The 19,743-nt window shown below is 36.0% G+C and overlaps 2 protein-coding genes across 3 annotated transcripts; one reads left to right on the forward strand and one right to left on the reverse strand.

The window, feature by feature from the left end:
• Positions 1 to 2,253: 2,253 nt before the first annotated feature.
• Positions 2,254 to 5,540, forward strand: LOC106763916 (transcription initiation factor TFIID subunit 7). 2 transcript variants are annotated; one of them, XM_014648094.2, is made up of 5 exons: positions 2,254 to 2,502; positions 4,238 to 4,491; positions 4,600 to 4,719; positions 4,832 to 4,901; positions 5,192 to 5,540. In XM_014648094.2, exons 2-5 carry the CDS (start codon positions 4,240 to 4,242, stop codon positions 5,347 to 5,349), a joined length of 600 nt encoding a protein of 199 aa, XP_014503580.1. In that variant the 5' UTR covers positions 2,254 to 2,502; positions 4,238 to 4,239; the 3' UTR covers positions 5,350 to 5,540. The 2 variants fall into 2 exon arrangements, with proteins under 2 accessions (XP_014503580.1, XP_022638147.1); XM_022782426.1 differs by lacking the exon at positions 2,254 to 2,502 and adding an exon at positions 3,361 to 3,383.
• A 191-nt stretch (positions 5,541 to 5,731) lies between these two features.
• LOC106764229 (glucan endo-1,3-beta-glucosidase 4) lies at positions 5,732 to 8,815 on the reverse strand. Its single transcript, XM_014648476.2, has 5 exons — positions 8,655 to 8,815; positions 8,317 to 8,415; positions 6,711 to 7,958; positions 6,265 to 6,292; positions 5,732 to 6,159 (listed from the first exon to the last, which is right to left on the reverse strand). Exons 2-5 carry the CDS (start codon positions 8,390 to 8,392, stop codon positions 6,000 to 6,002), a joined length of 1,512 nt encoding a protein of 503 aa, XP_014503962.1. The 5' UTR covers positions 8,393 to 8,415; positions 8,655 to 8,815; the 3' UTR covers positions 5,732 to 5,999.
• Positions 8,816 to 19,743: the final 10,928 nt, after the last annotated feature.

Genomic DNA, 19,743 nt, shown 5'->3' on the forward strand with positions numbered 1-19,743 from the left:
GGAGGAGAACTTAGGGTTCTACAAATTGAAGAGATAAGGAAGAAATTGGAACCAAAGAGAAGATGCAAAGCCTTTCCCAAGGTTCTTGGCAGTTGCTCCATGCTCCATTTGCGCCTCCCCTTCGCATCTCCATCTCCAATTTGTGACCCATCTTCTTCCTCAGCCCAAAAGGGGCAAAATCACCATTGATGAAGCTTGAAGACCCAAGGAGGAGTGGGAGAGCTTCCCAACACCCCAAATAGCCTCCAAGGGCCTCTCCCAATCTCTCTAGGTGAAGAATGAAGTGTAGGAGGAGAAGTCTCCCAAAAATCGCGAGACCCATGTTTAAATAACCCATTTTGACATATCAGCGAAAATTCGCGCCCAACTCAGATTCCTGGCACCCAGCGCGACTTTTCGCTGCATTAGAAGTGAGTTACAGCAAGTTTTCGCGTCCAACGCCACTTTCTGGCACCCAGCCCCATTCTCTGGCGCCCAACCTGGAATCTCTCTACAACTCTGGCGCCCAGCTTGGAATTCTGGTGCCCAGCTTGGGCGGTTTTGACAGCATTCAAAAATTGAGGCTCTTGTGCGATTCCAAAGGCGTCCAACATGGGTATTTGCTTTAATTTGATCTTTTATTGTCCAAAAACATGTTCCCTTGAGTTCTTGCTTGTTTTCCTCCACTAGAATTGTTTCCTATTCCTTTATTTCACACTCAAACATAGAGATTAGAGGTAAAAACAAGCATATACTAAATAAAACACAAGAAAACTAGAAAACACAGTAAACGTGAGGATAAAACAAGGTAAAAGCTATGAAGGAGTTGATTTGGCTAGTAAAATGATGCTTAGATAATGGTAAGAATTAGGATTATCAACGACGACTTGTACTTCACCACCCTGGAACCGTTCTCTATGGTGCGTTTGGATTTAGAGAGTGGTAAGTGGGAAAGACACGTGGCTGAGTTGCCCCCACAACTCACCTTCGTGAGGCTTGTCAGTGATGATGAGGAAGAAGGAAAATTGTATTTGGTCAGTGAGATTGAAGCCGGTGGGATTTACAGAAGTATGAAGGTGTGGGAATTAACCAATGACGGGGTTTGGGTGGAAGTGGTGGCGTAGGGCCGACGACTGTTGCGAGAAATATTGGAGTGGTTGGCGTGCTTGCTGACCGCGTAGGGCTGACGAATGTTGCGAGAAATATTGGAGTGGACGAAATTAACAATGTTGGGGCGAATGGGAGCCTTCATGACATCTGGAAGATGGACGATGGGGCTGTGAACACGTCGCAAGAGTTAGGAAGAAAGTTGTGATCACACATTAGCCACATTAGTTGGTTTTTAACGCTGTTAATTTTAGAGGACCAAAAATTAAGGTTTTTTGTAAGGAAGATGACTAAAATGTATCTTACTTTAAAGGAGAGATTAAAAACAAATTAATTTAATAATTTAAGGACTAAAAACATATTTAACCCTATAAATCATTATTGTGTGATGTCCTCCTAAGATAATTCTTGAAAAATGAATGTATGAAATTATAATACATTAAAAGAGATATCAAATTAGATTTTTGGTTTAATTAAGTTTTACGAGGTTAACAATTTTGAAATTTTAATTTAGTCTTTATTAAATATATGTTATAGATTAGTCCTTAAAAATCTAAAACTTTTCAATTGACTTTTTAAGATTAAATTTTTCTTATATGATAGTTAATTGGATGATATTGAGATTATCTTGCTCTGTCATCTTATTTTATTTTTATTTTTTATAAGTTATTTAAAATTCAATAATTTTATAATTTTAAAATTGCATAAATTTTTTATGATTTTATAATTTTATATATTTAGTTTTATTATTGTATTATTTTATAATGTTTTTTTAAAATAATATAAATTTTACATCATTGAAAGAATATTATTACATAGGTTAAATATATGTTTTAGTCCTCATATTTGTTTTCCATTCTCAATTAAGTCCTCATGTTTTTTTTTGTCCCATTTGCATTCTAATATTTGTAAATTTGAGACAATTAAGTCCTTTCTGTTAACTGGAACTAACGTCACAATTGAGAGGGCTTAATCAAATTTACAAATATTCGGATGCAATTGGGACAAAAAAAAAACGGAGAAGGCTTAATTGTCTCAAATTACAAACATGAAAACCTAATTTAGAATGAGGAACAAATATGAAAACTAAAACATATATTTAACCTATTGAATATTCACCATTTACCAAGCATTAAAAACGTGAGAAGTTTTAGGACAATGAGAAGAAAGGATCGAGAAGTGTGAAGAAAAGTTGTGTAATTAGCATGAATAATAAATAAGATGTGATATGGTTCAGGCATTGGAGTAGCAGCTATTTCTAGGTCAAATTTCTCCCAAATCAGAGAAAGGTGTTAGGGTTTTTCTTCCTTCTAACCAGCCCTTTTCTCTCTTTTCTTCTCCGCGAAGGACTCATCCCTCTCCAATCGGACCGCTCTTCAACCACGCACTCACGGTGGTAACCACCCCAGAATTAAGGTATGTCCTCTTGCTCACGAATTTATTATTTGAATGAAGAAATTTTATTATTGTGCAGAAGAATGAAAACGAGCTCTTTTTAACCCATAGGCTCAACAGCTAACAAAAAAGAGTTACAGCAAACAACAATTCCTAACTCTATGAAAGAGTTATAGCAGGAAGGCAAAAGTTTGATAATCATATGAACATATGTATTTTTGTGGCTGCTAGACGTAGTTAAGGTGGCTAATTGAGAAAATTTATTATTGGGTAGCTAAACTAACATTTTGAAAAACGGGATTGAGATAAAACGAGGATTCCCCTTCAAATGCATTACAATCACTATGCACAGACTTTGATCACAGGAGAGAAGAAAACTACGGTTAATAGTATTGGTCTAAATATGCCCCAGGATGACGGTAAACTAGTGTCATTGTTTTGCCCCTAGTTAATTCGTCCCTTAAATTTCAGACAAGCTCCCTTGAGCCCACAAAAAAACATAGTTTGGTTGCATGTTAAACAGACTTAGGGCTTCAAACTTGTGAACTCATCTAACTGTGAGTTCACAAGTGAGGTTAACAACCATGTTTGAAACCATTTTTCTCCATTTTGTTGATGGTTTGCTTTATTATGTAGACTAGCTTGTTGTTAGGTAATTTGCTTAATACTTATGATTGATGAAAAACCAAAGCGCTAATGATTTTATAAAAATATTATGTTGTTTTTCATTTAAGTTCAATGCTGTCTTTTGTTTGTAGGGTGATGATACTGAATTATTTTCCACTGTATCTTTGACCATGAAATGGTTATCATTGGGAAGCCTACTTCTGAATAAATTCTTTTGTAATTTATATGAATGTAACAGTGTTAATTCTCGTTGTTGCAACTGCTACTTGTTGTAGGTTTGCTTTTGACTGTTTTTTGTTTTGGCTTTTATGTTAATTTTTTGTTCTCTTTTTTGATTCTTCTTGTTCATTGTGCAATCATCATTCTAGCTTATATCCTAAATGAGTTCTTAAAACATGGATTACTGCATCTCTTCTACAAGGGCTTAATGAAAAAAATGGTGTACACTCTTTTTTTAAGTCCGGTATCAATATCCTTAGTGGTATCGGATATGACAAACTGTTCAGGAATATTACTTTTTGATATGTTCAAGGGAAAAGTTTATGTTAGAAGAAATAAGAGGGATAAACAGTTATAACTGTCTGTGGGTTGGGTTTGTTGTGTCAGACTATTATAAAGTCTGTTTGGGAGGTTGTTTTCTTTAGTTTTTGTCATTCTTGGTATTTCTGTAAAGAGATGGGTGAGGAGACTCTGGTCCTCTCGAAAGACCAGAGGAGTGTGGTGTGTTTGGTTCCTCCACATTGGTGGAATCCTTTGGTGTTGTTCTAATAAAGACTTCAAGATTCTGTGGGTTTATTCCTTTTAGGTCTGAGTACCTATCACTTTTTAGCTTGTCTTACAGTTTTATGTTGATGTTTTTTTACTTGTTTACTTTTATTCTGCGGGTAGAGAGGGAGTTTATCGTTTCACTCAACAAGTTAATAACTTTGTATTAAAATGGTGAAAGTGAAACATACAGAACCGAAATCAAGTCTATTTTATTTAATAACAAAGATTTAAATTCTAAATCATTTTTTTAAATTTCAAAACATGGGATTTGGTTTCTAAATCAATTCAATTCCATTATGTGTTTTTTAAATCAAGTCATTTTACATTTTAAGTTTTTTAAAACATGTCCTAATGTTTTTAGTTATGGAGGAGCAATTCATACTTAGAGTTCCACCGAATGTGGCAGAGAGAATAGAGCGGCTTTTGAATGAAACTGATCCTTCTTCATCTGAAGACAAGTCATTAGATTTGTCATTTAGTGAGGATGGAAGAAGTGGTACGTTTGTGATTGGGAATGAACACTTCCCAGCTTCTCTATTGGACCTTCCTTGTGTTGTTGAATCCTACAAGACATATGATGATAACTCTTTGATTAAGACTGCTGATATTGGTCAGGTCAGTTGTACATCATTAATCAAATAGTTCATTCATTCCTAATCACATCTTTGATTCATGTAACTTAATAACTGTGTGTCTGATTTTTTTCTTGAGTCCAATTAACAGATGATTATGGTTCGGGAATCTGGTGATGCTGCTCCAGATGTAATTGAGTACAGGCATGGTCTCACCCCGCCGATGAGAGATGCTCGCAAGCGTAGATTTCGCAGGGAGCCCGATCTTAATGTATTATATTCACTCACATGACAAACATTGACATGCCTCTCTTCCTCCATATATGTATATGTATGTGTATATGATCTCATATTAACATTTTTGTTAATATTTCATTTTCCAGCCCGAGCTTGTGTCCCGTGTTGAGAAAGATCTCCTCAAAATCATGGCTCGAGGAACAGCTGAAAATATTGATATCCTTAAACGTCTTTGTTGTCTCAAACAGCACATGAGTGATGATTTCATTTTTTAATCTTTAATCTATGATTGTGCTTTAAATTATTTTATTGAAATAATGGATAGTTATTGAGATTATTATTGTATTTTTCTTACCACCCTTTTATTAATTGTTTTCCTCACTTATAGACACGGGGTTCGTGTGATAACTAGAGTCTATGTTTGCATAAAGGATAAAATCTAGTTTGTTGCCTTCTTGATAGTGGAAACAATCTTCACTTTGGTTATTTCCTTGACTGAGATTCACATGCAGAAGCCGCTGAACAAGAAGTGGAGGAGAATGCCCGAGGTGCTAACAAAAAGGTTGCACCTAAGCCTGCACCAAAACATGATGTTCCAGAGAATCTTACAAATGCAGGGGAGCCTGACAGGAGTGATTCTGAAGAATCTGATGATTCAGTCTGATCCAAATCAACTTCCAAATAATATTTATATTACAATGATGAAATGAAAGCCTGTATAGTATAACTGCTATTAAATTTGAATTACGTCCACCCTTAAAATCAACTTTAGTGGATTTTCCATTGTAGGTGTTTGTATATACTTTTGTATATTTTATCAAATGGTGCATTTTCGTGGCACTTTTTTTTTGGTAACTGTTTTTGTGTTGTACCGGTTTGATTACTAATACTTTGAGGTACTAATTCCTCCTCGATATAAGAGTAAGCATGTGTTTATTCAAAGCCATTTTTTGTTTGTTGAAATTGCATGCTTTATTAGGTTTTTTGAAACCTAATCTTGGCCTGTGCCATTTGGTTAGAAACGCGTAGGTTCAATGGAGATTAGCGAGAGCATCACTGACTTATAGCTTTAAGAGTTTGCAAAAAAGTCAGTTGAAATGACATTAGTCACCAATAATAAATTGATTACATTTTTGGCAATGGTATATCTCGAATCATTTGTATTCTCCAGCTAAAGCACTAAATTTCTGCAACTACCTACCAAGAATGATCCCAAATACACCATACGAAGTGGCACGTAACGGGTAGACTTGAACCATAAATATGGCCCAAAAACAGTATAAAGTTGCAATCTAAAGTTGGGGGCTCTTTTGGTCATGACATCATTAAAGCAAAAAGAACACTAATAGGCGATATCAAATACTGAAAGGTGGACACTTGCAGGTTCAAACCAGCTCCAACTCCAACAGGACTTACAGGTCCAAGTCCAATTGCTGCAGAAGATGAACTTCTTCCACCAAAGCTCGAGTTAGCACTGTCATCAAAATATTGAATTCAACACAAGATCAGGTTTGATAAACATAAATACTTGTAAGATTAAATTCATAATTGATGTGCAAACAGACTCGGCCAATCTCACCTTCCCGCATATATACAGGACCCATAACCTGCAATGCAGCAAAAATATCCATCATTAATTTCTTATGCAGCAGAGGGCATGGCAATATGACAACACATTAAGTGAACATTTAAGTGATAAACTTCAAAGAATCAAACAGAAACTTGCAAATCATGATACTCTTGCTGTTTAAATTTTTGAAAGAGTGATCTCTATTTTCTACCCGTCTGTCAAATAAACATGCTTATCAATAAGAAAACAATTCTATGAGCGAACTTATAAATCACAGTCCAAAACTGCATTGGATTTGCATACCAATTGTGGCTGCAATTTTGTACAATACTAAACAGCAACTTAGAACCTCAGTTATATATGTTGACAGTGGAGAGAAGATCCTTAAAACTGTGACAAAAGTAAGATACCAAAAAATGGAAAATAAAATATAAAAATGAGGATCATGGACTTACTGGGATCCTCAGTTGTTGTTGTAGCTGTACCATCAAAGTCACATGTGCCACCAGCATTATGCATTTTTTGATAATAATCATTATAAGCATAAGAAGCATGGCTTTTCACGTTATTGGGGAAGTAGCATGGTCTTCCTGGTTGGATAGCTACACAGTTAGCTTGGCCTTGTCCACAAGCCCAGCTCAAGCCAGCTTGCAATTTGTCAGTGTCTGAATCATCTTTAGCCACACAAAATGATCCTAGAGAATTTCCATTACTCTGGTTGGAAGCACTAAAACTGAAGGGATAAACACTACTTCCATTAGCATAAAAAATACCCCAATTCTTTTCTGATACAGGCCCTTTTCTCTTGTCCTCATTAAATAACTCATATAGGTAGGTATTAAGGGCTATCTTTGGCTGACTAGGGGGTCCTGAACCATTGAGTACTCTCAGAATTAAATTATTATTGTAGGTCTCAGCATTCTTTTCAGTAGCATCTGGTTCATTTACTGCACCAAAACTAGGCCAACCCGTTTCTGTGACAACAATAGGTATATTATTGAAATTGAAGGCTTCTATGGCATAATAGGTAGCGTCCACCATGGCCTCAAACATGCTATTGTAATGGAACAGTGTGTTTGGGTCAACAATTTGCTTCACAGGAGAAAGGGGTCTGAATAGAGCATATTCAATAGGGAAAATGCCATCTCCTCTAGTGTATCCATAATAAGGGTAGGCATTTAACATATAAGAGGAATTTGTGTTCTGCAAAAACTGAAGGAGCTGGTAGATTGTGGAGTTCCATGAGGAGTCAAAGGTGGCCGTGGAAGGAGGAAAAGGCCTGGAAATTATATCCATGGACTGTGGCGTTGAAATCTTAACCCTAAAGTTAAGGTTTGAAGCAACAAGTGCTTTGTGCAGATGGTTCATGGCAGGAACAAGAACAGGTGCAACTTTTGGGACTAAGGTGAGAACCTCACTACCTACTGATATTGCTGTGATGTTAGTAAATGGCATGTATGCAGCCACATTCTTACTAATCCAAGCTGCAGCAACTGATGCAGATTCTCCAATGCCTAGTATCTCTTCATCTGTGACACCAACAATTACTTCAATGCCAGTTTTTGAAAGTGCTTGTAGCATGTGTTCGTTGGCATCATACAGACGCACATGTGTAATTTGATGTGCTTTCAGAATAGCAACCAGATTTGAAGCAGATGGAAGATCAGTAACATCAGTGCCAATATTTACCCCCACAAAAGCACCTACATTAAGAAAGTGATGCTTCATCAATGAAATAATGATACACATTCAACTATTTCCTCCTTGTATCTGCATCTGCTCAGTCCTTCTCCTTACTTACCCAGTTTTTGTAGCAACTAAGCAGAAAATAGTACCATTCATATGTCAAACTATAAAGTAGGTTTTAAAAAATTCAGTCCACAACCTCGATTTTGGCAGCAACACCAAGGTTTTTAGGAGCATTTACGAAAATTTTCAAAATTCTTGAAATATCAAAACTTGTGACAAAATCATAATTGAAAATGAAAACCTTCAAAATCTAAAGGTTTAGTAGATCAGCAAGCAAACCATAAAATAGAAAAAGGTGAAATTGTGATTTACCTAATGCATTGCTCACTGTGGCAACAATGAGGAACAAAACACTTGTGAGCCACCTTTCAAGCTTCATCCCTTCCATAAGCAAAGCCTCAACAATGAAGGCTTCAGCAATAAAAAGAAATCACATCTTTAACAGCTAAAATTGTAACTAACAGGTATATAGCATTTGTACCAACTACAAACTCAAGAGTCCAACAAACAGTGAAGTTGAAAAGAAAAACTGAAATGCACATGTTTGTAACTGCATTTTGATGAATGAACAAGCTTTACTATTTACCATCTTTTTGTTTGTTTTTTCATGCAGAAATCAAAACATGGGTGTAATGAAAAATTGTAAATACCTGAGAGAATGTGAAAAGATGAATGGCAATGAATACTTCAGTTGATCAATGTTTTTGAGTTGAGTTTTGTGTTGTGATTGTCTTTTTCCCTCCAAACCCCAAAAGTCATTCATTAATTTTTCTACTCTTTTCTTGTGCAATCATGATCCTAAATCAGTGACATGTCTCACTGCTCATACCAAAACTAAAAAGGAGCCGAAAGGTCAATAACGCGTAATTACTATATATATTATTATTATCACTGTCTACTCGTTTTTGGCTTCTTCGCCTTCCTATTAGCCAAGCTGTTCATACATTAGAGAATCACAAGATTCAGAGTCTTTTACAAAAATTAAATTATAATAAAAAAAACCCAAAAGCAGTTTTAAAGTAATTATTGTTACAAAATACGAGCTTGAGCATTAGAGAAACAATTATATATTTTGTTATCGAGAAGATAAAAGAATTATATATTTGAAAATGAAAGAGTTGAATATAAGTGTGAAAGGAGAGTAAAGTGAATCGAAATTCAAAATGGAAATAGGTCAGTTTTGGATAATCGAGAAATCGAGCGTAGAAAAATAAATCACTTTTGGTTGTAAAGTGTTGAAAGTTTTCCCACTGTTCCCTGTCACTATGTCAAAAAGTTACTTATTTTAATTCTTGTAAATAAGCCACAACGCGCCAATAACCCCTTCAAATTTCACTTTACTTTTATATCTAACATTTCACAAAACTTAAAATACACACACTATTACAAATATTATTATATCAAAAATTTCACCATGCAAATTATTCAAACTTCAATTATATCTAAACCACTCTACTATCATTCTCATACCTTTAGTGATAAGTACAAAAACAATAAATTTTCATAAAGAATTTTGACACTTCTATTTTAAATTGTGTGCATTAGATCAATTTTTCTTAATATGAGAATGTTGAAATGTAATAATGTGTTTTTGAGTTTTTGATAAAAAAGAAGGTTTAATCATTTAGAACATCTCTATTTACGTAGAGTTTTCTCAATTAAGTTCTCGTTGTTTAAAATATTTCAATTAAGTTTCTAAATATGAAAAATTGAATCAATTAAACACTTGCCGTTAAATTGAGTGAACGGCGTTAAAATTGCCGTTAAATTAAGTGAACGACGTTAAAATTCAGTATGTGTGGCAGAGTGACATCACTGACGTGGCAATAAATGGTAAACTGAGTTGGATTTATGTGATTTTTGAATTAAATTTTATTCAAATAAAACAAATGAAATGCATTGTTTAAATAAAAATCAATTAAAAATGCAACGTTACAAATTATTTGGGAAAAGCTTGGCTTCTATTGAGGCGTCAAAGACTCTCTTACGGCTCATCAGACACAATAAAGTACATACATCAATCAAACAGAAAAGCAAACTCCTGGGTTCATCATCTCCATTGCTAAAGGTTAATCGCCTACATTGCTAACACCAAGTCAGAACAGAGAAACAGAGGGAGACAATCATTCAGATACAATGATAAAAAAAAGAGGAAGAAGAATAAAAGCACAAGCATCCACCTTCTCCCCTCTGGTCACTGTTTTCCTGGTGGCACCCAAACTCCACGCAAAACCGATTCTGGGTTCTCTCATATCTCCATCTTCATCTTGCTTTCCAATAACCATTGCCAAAGCCTCGACACAGAAACATACATACTAAAACTCGTGGACCTGAAACCACTTTTTCTTCCATTACTTAACTCTCGCCTAAAACCTAGCTTCAGCCCCTTCAACCAATTTCTATATTATTGCTCTCCTCCACTCGATACCCAAAACAAAATCCACGAAACCTAAAAGCCAAGCTGCTTCCTCCCATTTATCTCGCTGATGCAAAGGAATTTGCAAGACAGCCCATTCAAGCCATTTTATCACTGCAGAAAACATTGAAAGATTGGGATAATGGGTTAGATTGCCTTGACAAAAGCACCTTTGTTGAAGATATTCAAACGAAAACCAAATGGTAAAGGTGGTGGCACAATAAAAGCTGAAATTATAGTAGTAGCAAAAAGGGTTTAGTGGCATCGACGACGATGAACGATCGGCGTCGTTTACGAACGAGAGGGTTTCTCTCGCACGAAGAAGAGAAGGAGAAGAGGAGCCTAGTGTCGTGGCTGGCGATGGCTCTGGCGACGAGCGACGTTGTTGGTGACGCTGCGGACCGCAGATAGTGGCGGCCATTCGGTAGAGGCGGTGGCGCGTGTGCGTGAACGGCGAAGGTCCCTCCACTTGCTACTTCGTTTTCATTTCCAAAGAGACCCCAGGTCTCTGGGTTGTTGAGCAAGAAGAACCCTTATTTTCTGATTTGGGAAAAAAAGGGCTTTGGGCCTAGAAATTGTTTTATTTGAATAAAATTTAATTCAAAAATCACACAAATCCAATTGAGTTGACCATACACTGTCATTCATTGCCACGTCAGTGATGTCACTCTGCCACGCATACTGAATTTTAATGTCGTTCACTCAATTTAACGGCAAGTCCTTAATTGATTCAATTTTTCATATTTAGGGACTTAATTGAGACATTTTAAAAAACGAGGACCTAATTGAGAAAACTCTACATAAATAGGGATGTTCTAAATGATTAAACCTAAAAAGAAATCATATGATCTCTATTTTTCTTAAGCGAGAATGACTTTTCTTTACCAAGAAGTTTCTTTTCGCTTAAGCGATAATCAACTAGCTTAAGCGAGAATTCGGACAGTATATATATTCACGATTCAAGAAGACGGAGAACGACAAAGAAAAAAAATCACAAAGTATCAAAATAGTTGTTCTTCAACTTTAGTTGTAGGATCTTCTTCTTCATCTCTTAGAATGCCAATGACCACCATGAGTGGGTGATCCTTTCTTTTGGGATTGAATGTAATCGATTCGAACTCGGATGTAATATGGTGATATTTATATATAGCATTTCTGTTTTTATTCAATATTGATATTTTTGTTCTGCTCTTAGTGTTTGATTCTATCTGTTTAATAGTTTCATGAATGTGGATTTTAAACATGACTGGAAAGTATCTTTAAAAATCTGATCTGAACAAGAATACTTGATATCCTATAATGTTAGGGATAGATTTCAGTTTATCAATTACTTATAACACCTGACTTTAATGTTGGACAATTTGTTAGATATGTGAGGAATCAATATTCAAGGAACTGATCTGACGAATTTTTTACGCGAGGAATCAATATAAATGACTTCTGTGTGTTACATCAATATTGGTAACTTCAGATGCTATATGTTTATATTAATTCAGATTGCAGTCGAGTGAGATAAATGAATTCAATCTCAACTTCTCATATTAAATCTTCTCTAACTTATTTGTTGTTATTATTTTATTCTCACGACGTAGTATAAATTATCAAAACCCATCATGAATCAGATTAAATATCCTTGTATATATGTTGTTTGAGATGAAATTATCTATTTAATTGAAGTTATTCCTCGTGGGATCGACACTTTTACTTAAAAATATTTATACTAAAATTGACTATTGGTATACTTGCCAAAAGAATGAACAAGTATTTTGGACGCCATTGCCATGGAATGGTTTTCTTTTGAAATTTTTAAAATTATCTCATTTGGCTTTGTGAATATTTTTCTTAATTAGATAGCTTATTTATTTTTCTCTTTTGTACTAATCCTAGCTTGAGCTGTTTTGATTTATGTTCTTAAGAGGTCAGGTTTCTAAAGATCAATTAACATTTTATCCAAAGATAGAAAGAGTAGCTCGAAGAACTAGAGGCAAAAACAGGAAGAAGCAAGGAAAAACAAAGGAAAAATCTTCCAATACTTCCATCACATATCAGGAAACAGAAAATATGGCGAAAGAAGGACCAACCCCACCTAGAAGAACATTGAGAGACTATGCTATGCAACAAGGGCCAAGATATTTTTCTAGCATAGTAATACCGCCCACCACCAAAACATTGGAAATGAAGCCAACTTTCCTTAGCTTAGTCAGTTCTCATCAATTCACTAGAATGGATAATGAAGATCCATATATTCATCTTTCTACATTCTATGTGTTGGGTTATTGGGCTCCCTTTCTATGTGGAGAATAGGTCCAAATAGTGTGGTCCATTATGTCTCATTAGGTTAAAATGAGATGGGTCAGCTTAGTAGAGCACAAGAGAGTCATTTGAAGAGAGACAAAAGCCAAGTGAGAGAAAAAGAAAGAGAGAAAGCAATTCCCGCATAACCCTAAACCTACACTGGTGTTTTCGTTGCTGTAAAGTTGTTCACCGTTGGATCGAGCTGATTTTTGGAAAGTAGGTTCCAGACATATGGTTTTTCATTCTGACCGTTCGGATTGTCAATCTGAGTTCTAGATTGGGAGAAATGGGTCCCTCACCAACAGCCTTGTTTTGGAGAATTTTCATCTTCTTTCTTCTCATTTGTAAGCATTTGTGCTTAGTTAATTTGGCTTATTGAAAATACCTTTTGGTATTATTATTGGAGACTCTTTTGTATCCTATTATTTATCATAGTGGATTTTTCTTTGGTCTGGACGACTCGTGGTTTTTACCCTTGCATTGAGGGGTTTTCCACGTTAAAAATTGTTAGTGTCTCTTTGTGCTTTGGATTCTATTTTTGTTCTATTTGTTCGGTGCTCCTCGCAGATTCTCGCAAGAAGGGGGATTGAATTTCCGCTGCGTTATAACTCTTTGCCAAGTTGTTATATTTGTGTTGGCCCTTTCCCCCATCAGAGTGGCATCAGAGCTCTTTGGTTAAGGTACTATTTAATTTGCGTGATTGATGAAGGCACATACAAAATTGATTTCGTTGAATGGAGAAAATTATCACTTATGGAAAGGCAAGATGAAGAACTTGATATTTTTGAAAAATTTGCATCTTCCTGTTTTTGCTTCCAATAAGCCAGAATCCAAGTCAGATGAAGAATGGGATTTTGAACATCAATAGGTATGTGGATTTATCAGGCAGTTTGTTGATGATAATGTCTATAATTTAATTGCTAATGAGACACATGCGAGAACCCTATGGGATAAGCTTGAGTCCTTGTATGCTTCTAAGTTAGGGACTAATAGATTGTACTCGCTGAAAAATTTTGTGGAGTTGAAGTACAAGGAAGGAACTCCTGTTTCAAATCACTTGAGTGAATTTCAAGGACGCTATGATCAATTAGCAGAAGTGTGTATAAAATTTGATGATGATCTATTGGGCTTATTCCTATTAAACTCTTTACTAGATTCGTGGGAGACATTTCGAGTTTCCATGATAAGTGCTACCCCTAATGGTGATATTTCTTTGCAAATGGCAAAGAGCGGTGCTCTTAATGAGGAGATGAGAAGGAAGACACAAGGTACTTCATCTCATTCAAAAATGCTTATTACAGAGAATAGGGGGAGAAGTTAGAAGAAAGAACAAATCAGTGGTGGAGATAAAAGCAGGAGAAAGTCCAGATCTCGATACAAGAATGTGGAGTGTCACTATTGTCACAAAACAGGGCATATAAAGAAGAATTGTTTTTTGTGGAAGAAAGAGAGCAAAGACAAAAAGGGTAAGCAAAGAGAAAGAGATAATGATGATGGTGATCGTGTTACTACTACTACATGTGGTGGGTGACCTTGTTTGTCTTCGTGATTATGACACTATTAATTTTGTATCTGATGAGAGCATGTGGATAATTGATAGTGGTGCTACACTGCATGTTGCATTTAGGAAGGAGTTCTTCACATCTTATACACCTGGTGATTTTGGAATGTTGAAGATGGGTAATGATGAGGTGTCTAAGGTTATTGGTGTTGGTGATGTTCACTTGCAAACCAACATGGGGATGCAGTTGTTGCTTAGAGGAGTTAAACATGCTCCAGATGTTTGCTTTAACTTGATTTCTGTGCAAGTACTTGATGATGGTGGATATGATAACCACTTTGGTTCTGGAAAGTGGAAGCTCACCAAAGGTAACTTGATTGTGGCTAAAGGGGAGAAAACTCTAAGCTTTACTGGACAAAAGCTTTGGTTGCTAAAGACAGTGTGAATGTTGTGTATATGGAGTCATCTATGTGGCATAAAAGGTTTGGGCATATAAGTGAAAAGGGACTTAACTGCTTAGCTAAAAAGGATGTTCTCTCAGGATTGAAGAATGCAGAGTTGGAGAAATGTTCTCACTGCATGGTTGGTAAACAAACCAGAGTATCCTTCAAGAAGCATCCTCCCTCCAGGAAGTCAGAGTTGCTTGAATTGGTACATTCTGATGTTTGTGGCCCATTGAAGGTAAAGTCTTTTAGTGGTGCACTTTACTTTTATTGATGATTGTTCCAGGAAGCTTTGGGTTTATGCACTACAGAGAAAGGACCAAGTGTTGGACAAGTTTAAAGAATTTCATGCTCTGGTTAAGAGGCATTCAAGCAAGAAGTTGAAGCGCATTCATACTGACAATGGTGGTGAATATTATGGGTCGTTTGATGCTTATTGTAGACAATATGGTATTGCACATGAGAAGACTCCTCCCAAAACTCCTCAGCTGAATGGTTTAGCAAAGATGATGAACAGGACATTGATTGAAAGAGTTAGGTGTATGCTTTCTGAAGCAAAATTGCCTAAGCATTTTTGGGGTGAGGCATTGTTTATAGCAGTGCATGTTATTAATCTAAGTCCTACAGTTGCTTTGAACTCTGAGGTGTCAGACAAGATTTGGTTTGGCAAGAATGTTAAGGATGAAAGATTTGCGTGTTTTTGGTTGTAAAACATTTGTTTATGTTTCGAAGGATGAAAGATCCAAGTTGGATATGAAGACAAGGCAATGCATCTTTATTGGTTTTGGTCAAGATGAATTTGCCTACAAGTTGTATGACCCCATGGAAAAGAAAGTTGTTAGAAGTCGTGATGTGCAATTCATGGAAGATTAAACCATTGAAGATATTGATAAGGTGGAGAAGTATATTCCTAAGGAAGACGGTAATGTGACTGATGTTGATCCAATTCAGTTGTCTATTAATGATTTGGATATTGATGTTCATGATGATGAACAAAATGGTGATATTGATAATCAGCAGGTTGGAGATAGCTTGGATGTTCCTATAGATAATGTTGATGAAGAGGAACATGATGAGAGTCTCGGTGATGTACTTGAGCTACCTAAAGCTCAACCCAGAAGATCTGACAGGCCAAAACAACCTTCTAAGAAGTACTCTACCGATGAGTATGTGATGTTGACTGATGAGGGAGAACCTGAATGTTATGAGGAGGTCGTTGAAAGTGAAGAAAAGCAAAAGTGGTTGGATGCAATGTAGGATGAGATGAAATCTCTGCATGATAATCACACTTATGACTTGGTGAAGTTGCCTAAGGGTAAGAGAGCCTTAGAGAACAGGTGGATCTTCAGGGTGAAGCAAGAGAGCAATTCTACATCTACCAGATATAAAGCCAGATTAGTGGTGAAAGGCTTTAGATAAAGAAAGGGTGTTGACTTCGATGAGATTTTCTCATATGTGATGAAGATGACATCTATCAAAACTGTGTTAAGTTTAGTTGCTACTTTGGATTTGGAGGTTGAGCAGATGGATGTGAAGACATCTTTCCTTCATGGTGATTTGGAGGAAGAGAATTTCATGAAGCAACCAGATGGTTTTCTTGTTGAAGGCAAGGAAGACTATGTGTGTAGGCTATGAAAAAGCCTATATGGTTTGAAGCAAGCTTTGAGGCAGTGGTATAAGAAGTTTGAGTCTGTTATGTGTAAGCAAGGCTACAAGAAGACTACTTCTGACCATTATGTTTTTGTCAGGAAATTTTCTGAGAATGATTTCATTATATTGTTGCTATATGTTGATGACATGCTTATTGTTGGAAAAAATGTTTCCAAAATTGACAAGTTGAAGAAGCAACTGGGCGAGTCATTTGCCATGAAAGACATGGGAGCTGCTAAGAAGATTCTTGATATAAGTATCACTTGTGATAGAAAAGAGAAGAAACTTTGGCTATAACAGGAGCACTACATTCAGAAGGTGCTGCAAAGATTCCAAATGGAGAATGCTAAGGTTGTAAGTACTCCTCTTGCTACTCATTTTAAGTTGAGTGTTAAACATAGTCCTTCAAATGAAGTTGAGAAGATAACTATAAGCAAAGTTCCTTATGCTTCTACGGTGGGTAGTTTGATGTATGCAATGGTATGTACAAGGCCTGATATTGCACACGCTGTTGGTACAGTTAGCAAATTTCTGTCAAATCCAGGTAGAGAGCATTGAAATGCGGTGAAATGGATTTTGAGGTATCTTCGTGGTACTAGTAGTTTGAGGCTTTGTTTTGGAGGTGATAAGCCTACTTTAGTGGGTTACTCAAATTCAGATATGGCTGGAGACATTGATTCCATAAAGTCCACTTCAGGCTATTTGATTTAGTTTGCAGGGGGAGCCTTGGCTTGGCAATCAAAGTTGCAAAGGTGTGTGGCGTTGTCTACTACTGAGGCAGAATTTATTGCACTTACTGAAGCATGTAAGGAGTTGTTATGGGTGAAGAAATTCTTGCAAGAGCTTGGTTTTGTGCAAGGTAAATACTTGTTGTATTGTGACAGTTAAAGTGCTATTCATCTTGGTAAGAATCCAACTTTTCATTCTAAATCCAAACATATTGATGTAAGGTATCATTGGATACGTGATGTTTTGGATGCTAAGTTGGTGGAACTAGCTAAAGTTCATACAGATGATAATGGTGCTGATATGATGACCAAGGCATTGCCAAGAGGAAAGTTTGAAGTTTGTTGTGAGATCGCCGATTTGGCGGATATCTCCACATAGTCGTGAGGGAGAGATTTATTGGGTTATTAGGCTCCCTTCCTTTGTGGAGAATAGGCTCAAATAGTGTGGTCCATTATGTCTCGTTAGGTTAAAATGAGATGGTTCAGCTTTGTAGAGTACAAGAGAGTCATTTGAAGAGAGACAAAAGCCAAGTGAGAGAAAAAGAAAGAGAGAAAGCCATTCTCGCATAAACCAAAACCTTCACTGGTGTTTTCGTCGCTGTGAAGTCGTTCACCGTTGGATCGAGCTGAGTTTTAGACATTAGGTTTCAGACATATGGTTCTTCATTCTGACCGTTCAGATCGTCAATCGGAGTTCTAGATTTGTAGAAATTGGTCCCGCACCAGCAGCCCTATTTTGGAGAATTTTCATCTTCTTTGTTCTCATTTGTAAGCATTTGTGCTTAGTTAATTTGGCTTATTGAAAATACCTTTCGGTATTATTATTGGAGACTCTTTTGTACCCTATTATTGATCATAGTGGATTTTTCTTTGGTCTGGACAACTCGTGGTTTTTACCCTTGCATTGAGGGGTTTTCTGTGTTAAAAATTGTTGGTGTCTCTTTGTGCTTTGGATTCTATTTTTGTTATATTTGTTTGATGCTCCTCGCAGATTCTCGCAAGAAGGGGGATTGAATTTCCACTACGTTATAACTCCTTGCCAAGTTGTTATATTTGTTTTGGCCCTTTCCCCCATCACTATAACCTGATAGCAATTATGGGATTTGAAGAAAGAGATCTTGACCATGTATATATGCATTTGTTTCCTTTTTCTTTGACAGACAAAATAAAGGAATGGATTAAATCACATCCAAACTAGAGTTTAAACAAGTGGAGTGATGTAGAAGATAAATTCTTGAATAGGTTCTTTCTACCTTCTTGTTACATTAAGGCAAAAGCTGAGATTTCTTATTTTAGGCAAGGACCAGATGAGTCATTCTATGAAGTTTAGGAACAATTTAATTCTCTTATTGAGGAGATGCCCAAATTATGGGTTTGAAGATACTGCTCAACTGAATATTTTCTACAATGGTCTGATGCCAGACACCAAAATGATATTAGATGCAGTAATTAGAGGAACAATGATGTTTATAGATGTAGAGCAAGCAACAAAAGTCATTGAGGAATTAACATATACAGATCATCAAGCTCAATATAATAGACAAACAGTTCAATGGAAATGAATGTTTGATCTCAGTACTACAGATGCAATTTTAGCTCAAAATAAAATTTTGACTCAACAGATGGAAGCATTAACCAAACAAATGGCTAATTTACCTGAGGAGTTAAAATCAGTACAATCTTCTCCTAGTCAACAACAACACATGAGATGTAACTTCCGTGGAGGTGACCATCCCAATGGTCATTGTTCATACCAAAGTAGCCCACAAGAAGGAGAAGTTCAATATATGAGTAATCAAGGAAGCATATGTAATTTCTCTAAAAACAATAACTTTTCATAGGGGTGGAGAAACAATCACAGTCAGAATTTTGGATGGAAACAAGATGGTGGTCCTTCAAATAAACAACCTCCTTATCAGCATCAACAACAAAATGATCAGTGTATGAAAGAATAACCAAATTGGAGGATACTCTAGAAAAAAATAATGCAAGCTTTTATAACTAATCAGAAAAACGCAGAAGCTTCAATCAAAAATCTGGAAACACAGGTTGGACAATTGGCTAAATAATTATCATATCAACAAACAGGTCATTTTTCAGCCAAAACACCCAAACTAATCCCAAGGAGCATTGTAAATCAATTACTACCACGAGTGGTAAAATTGTGGGAAGAGAGATTTTAGGTGGAGGAGGAAGTTTTGGAGAAAAAAGAAAACGAGAAAGAGAAAAATGAGTGAGGGAAAGAAAGAGAAAAATAAAAATAAAAGTGAGTATGTGAATAAAGGAGAAGAGAATCAATCTGATGCCCCTATCTATGCTTTAAAAGATTGGTGGTCTTAAAGCCAAGCCAACAAAAATAATGTTTCAGTTGGCATATAGGTCCATCAAATATCCTTAGGGCGTGGTGATAAAAATAGATAAGCTCCAATTCCCAATGGACTTTACAATGATGAAGATGAAGGAAGATGTAGAGATACCACTCATCTTGAGAAGACCTTTCATGAAGACAACTAAAATTATCATTCATATGATCTTATTATCATTTGGAAAGTGTCATGTGTTAAAATAAAATATGGATAATATTTTATTTGAAAAGTACTACGTATCAAAATAAAAGATGTTCTAAAATAAAAATTAATCTATATTTTGACATGTAATACAATGATATTTTCGAATATAATTTTTAAATTATATTTGAATTTAATG

This window comes from Vigna radiata, chromosome 6, assembly GCF_000741045.1.
Source record: "Vigna radiata var. radiata cultivar VC1973A chromosome 6, Vradiata_ver6, whole genome shotgun sequence".
NCBI lineage: Eukaryota > Viridiplantae > Streptophyta > Magnoliopsida > Fabales > Fabaceae > Vigna > Vigna radiata.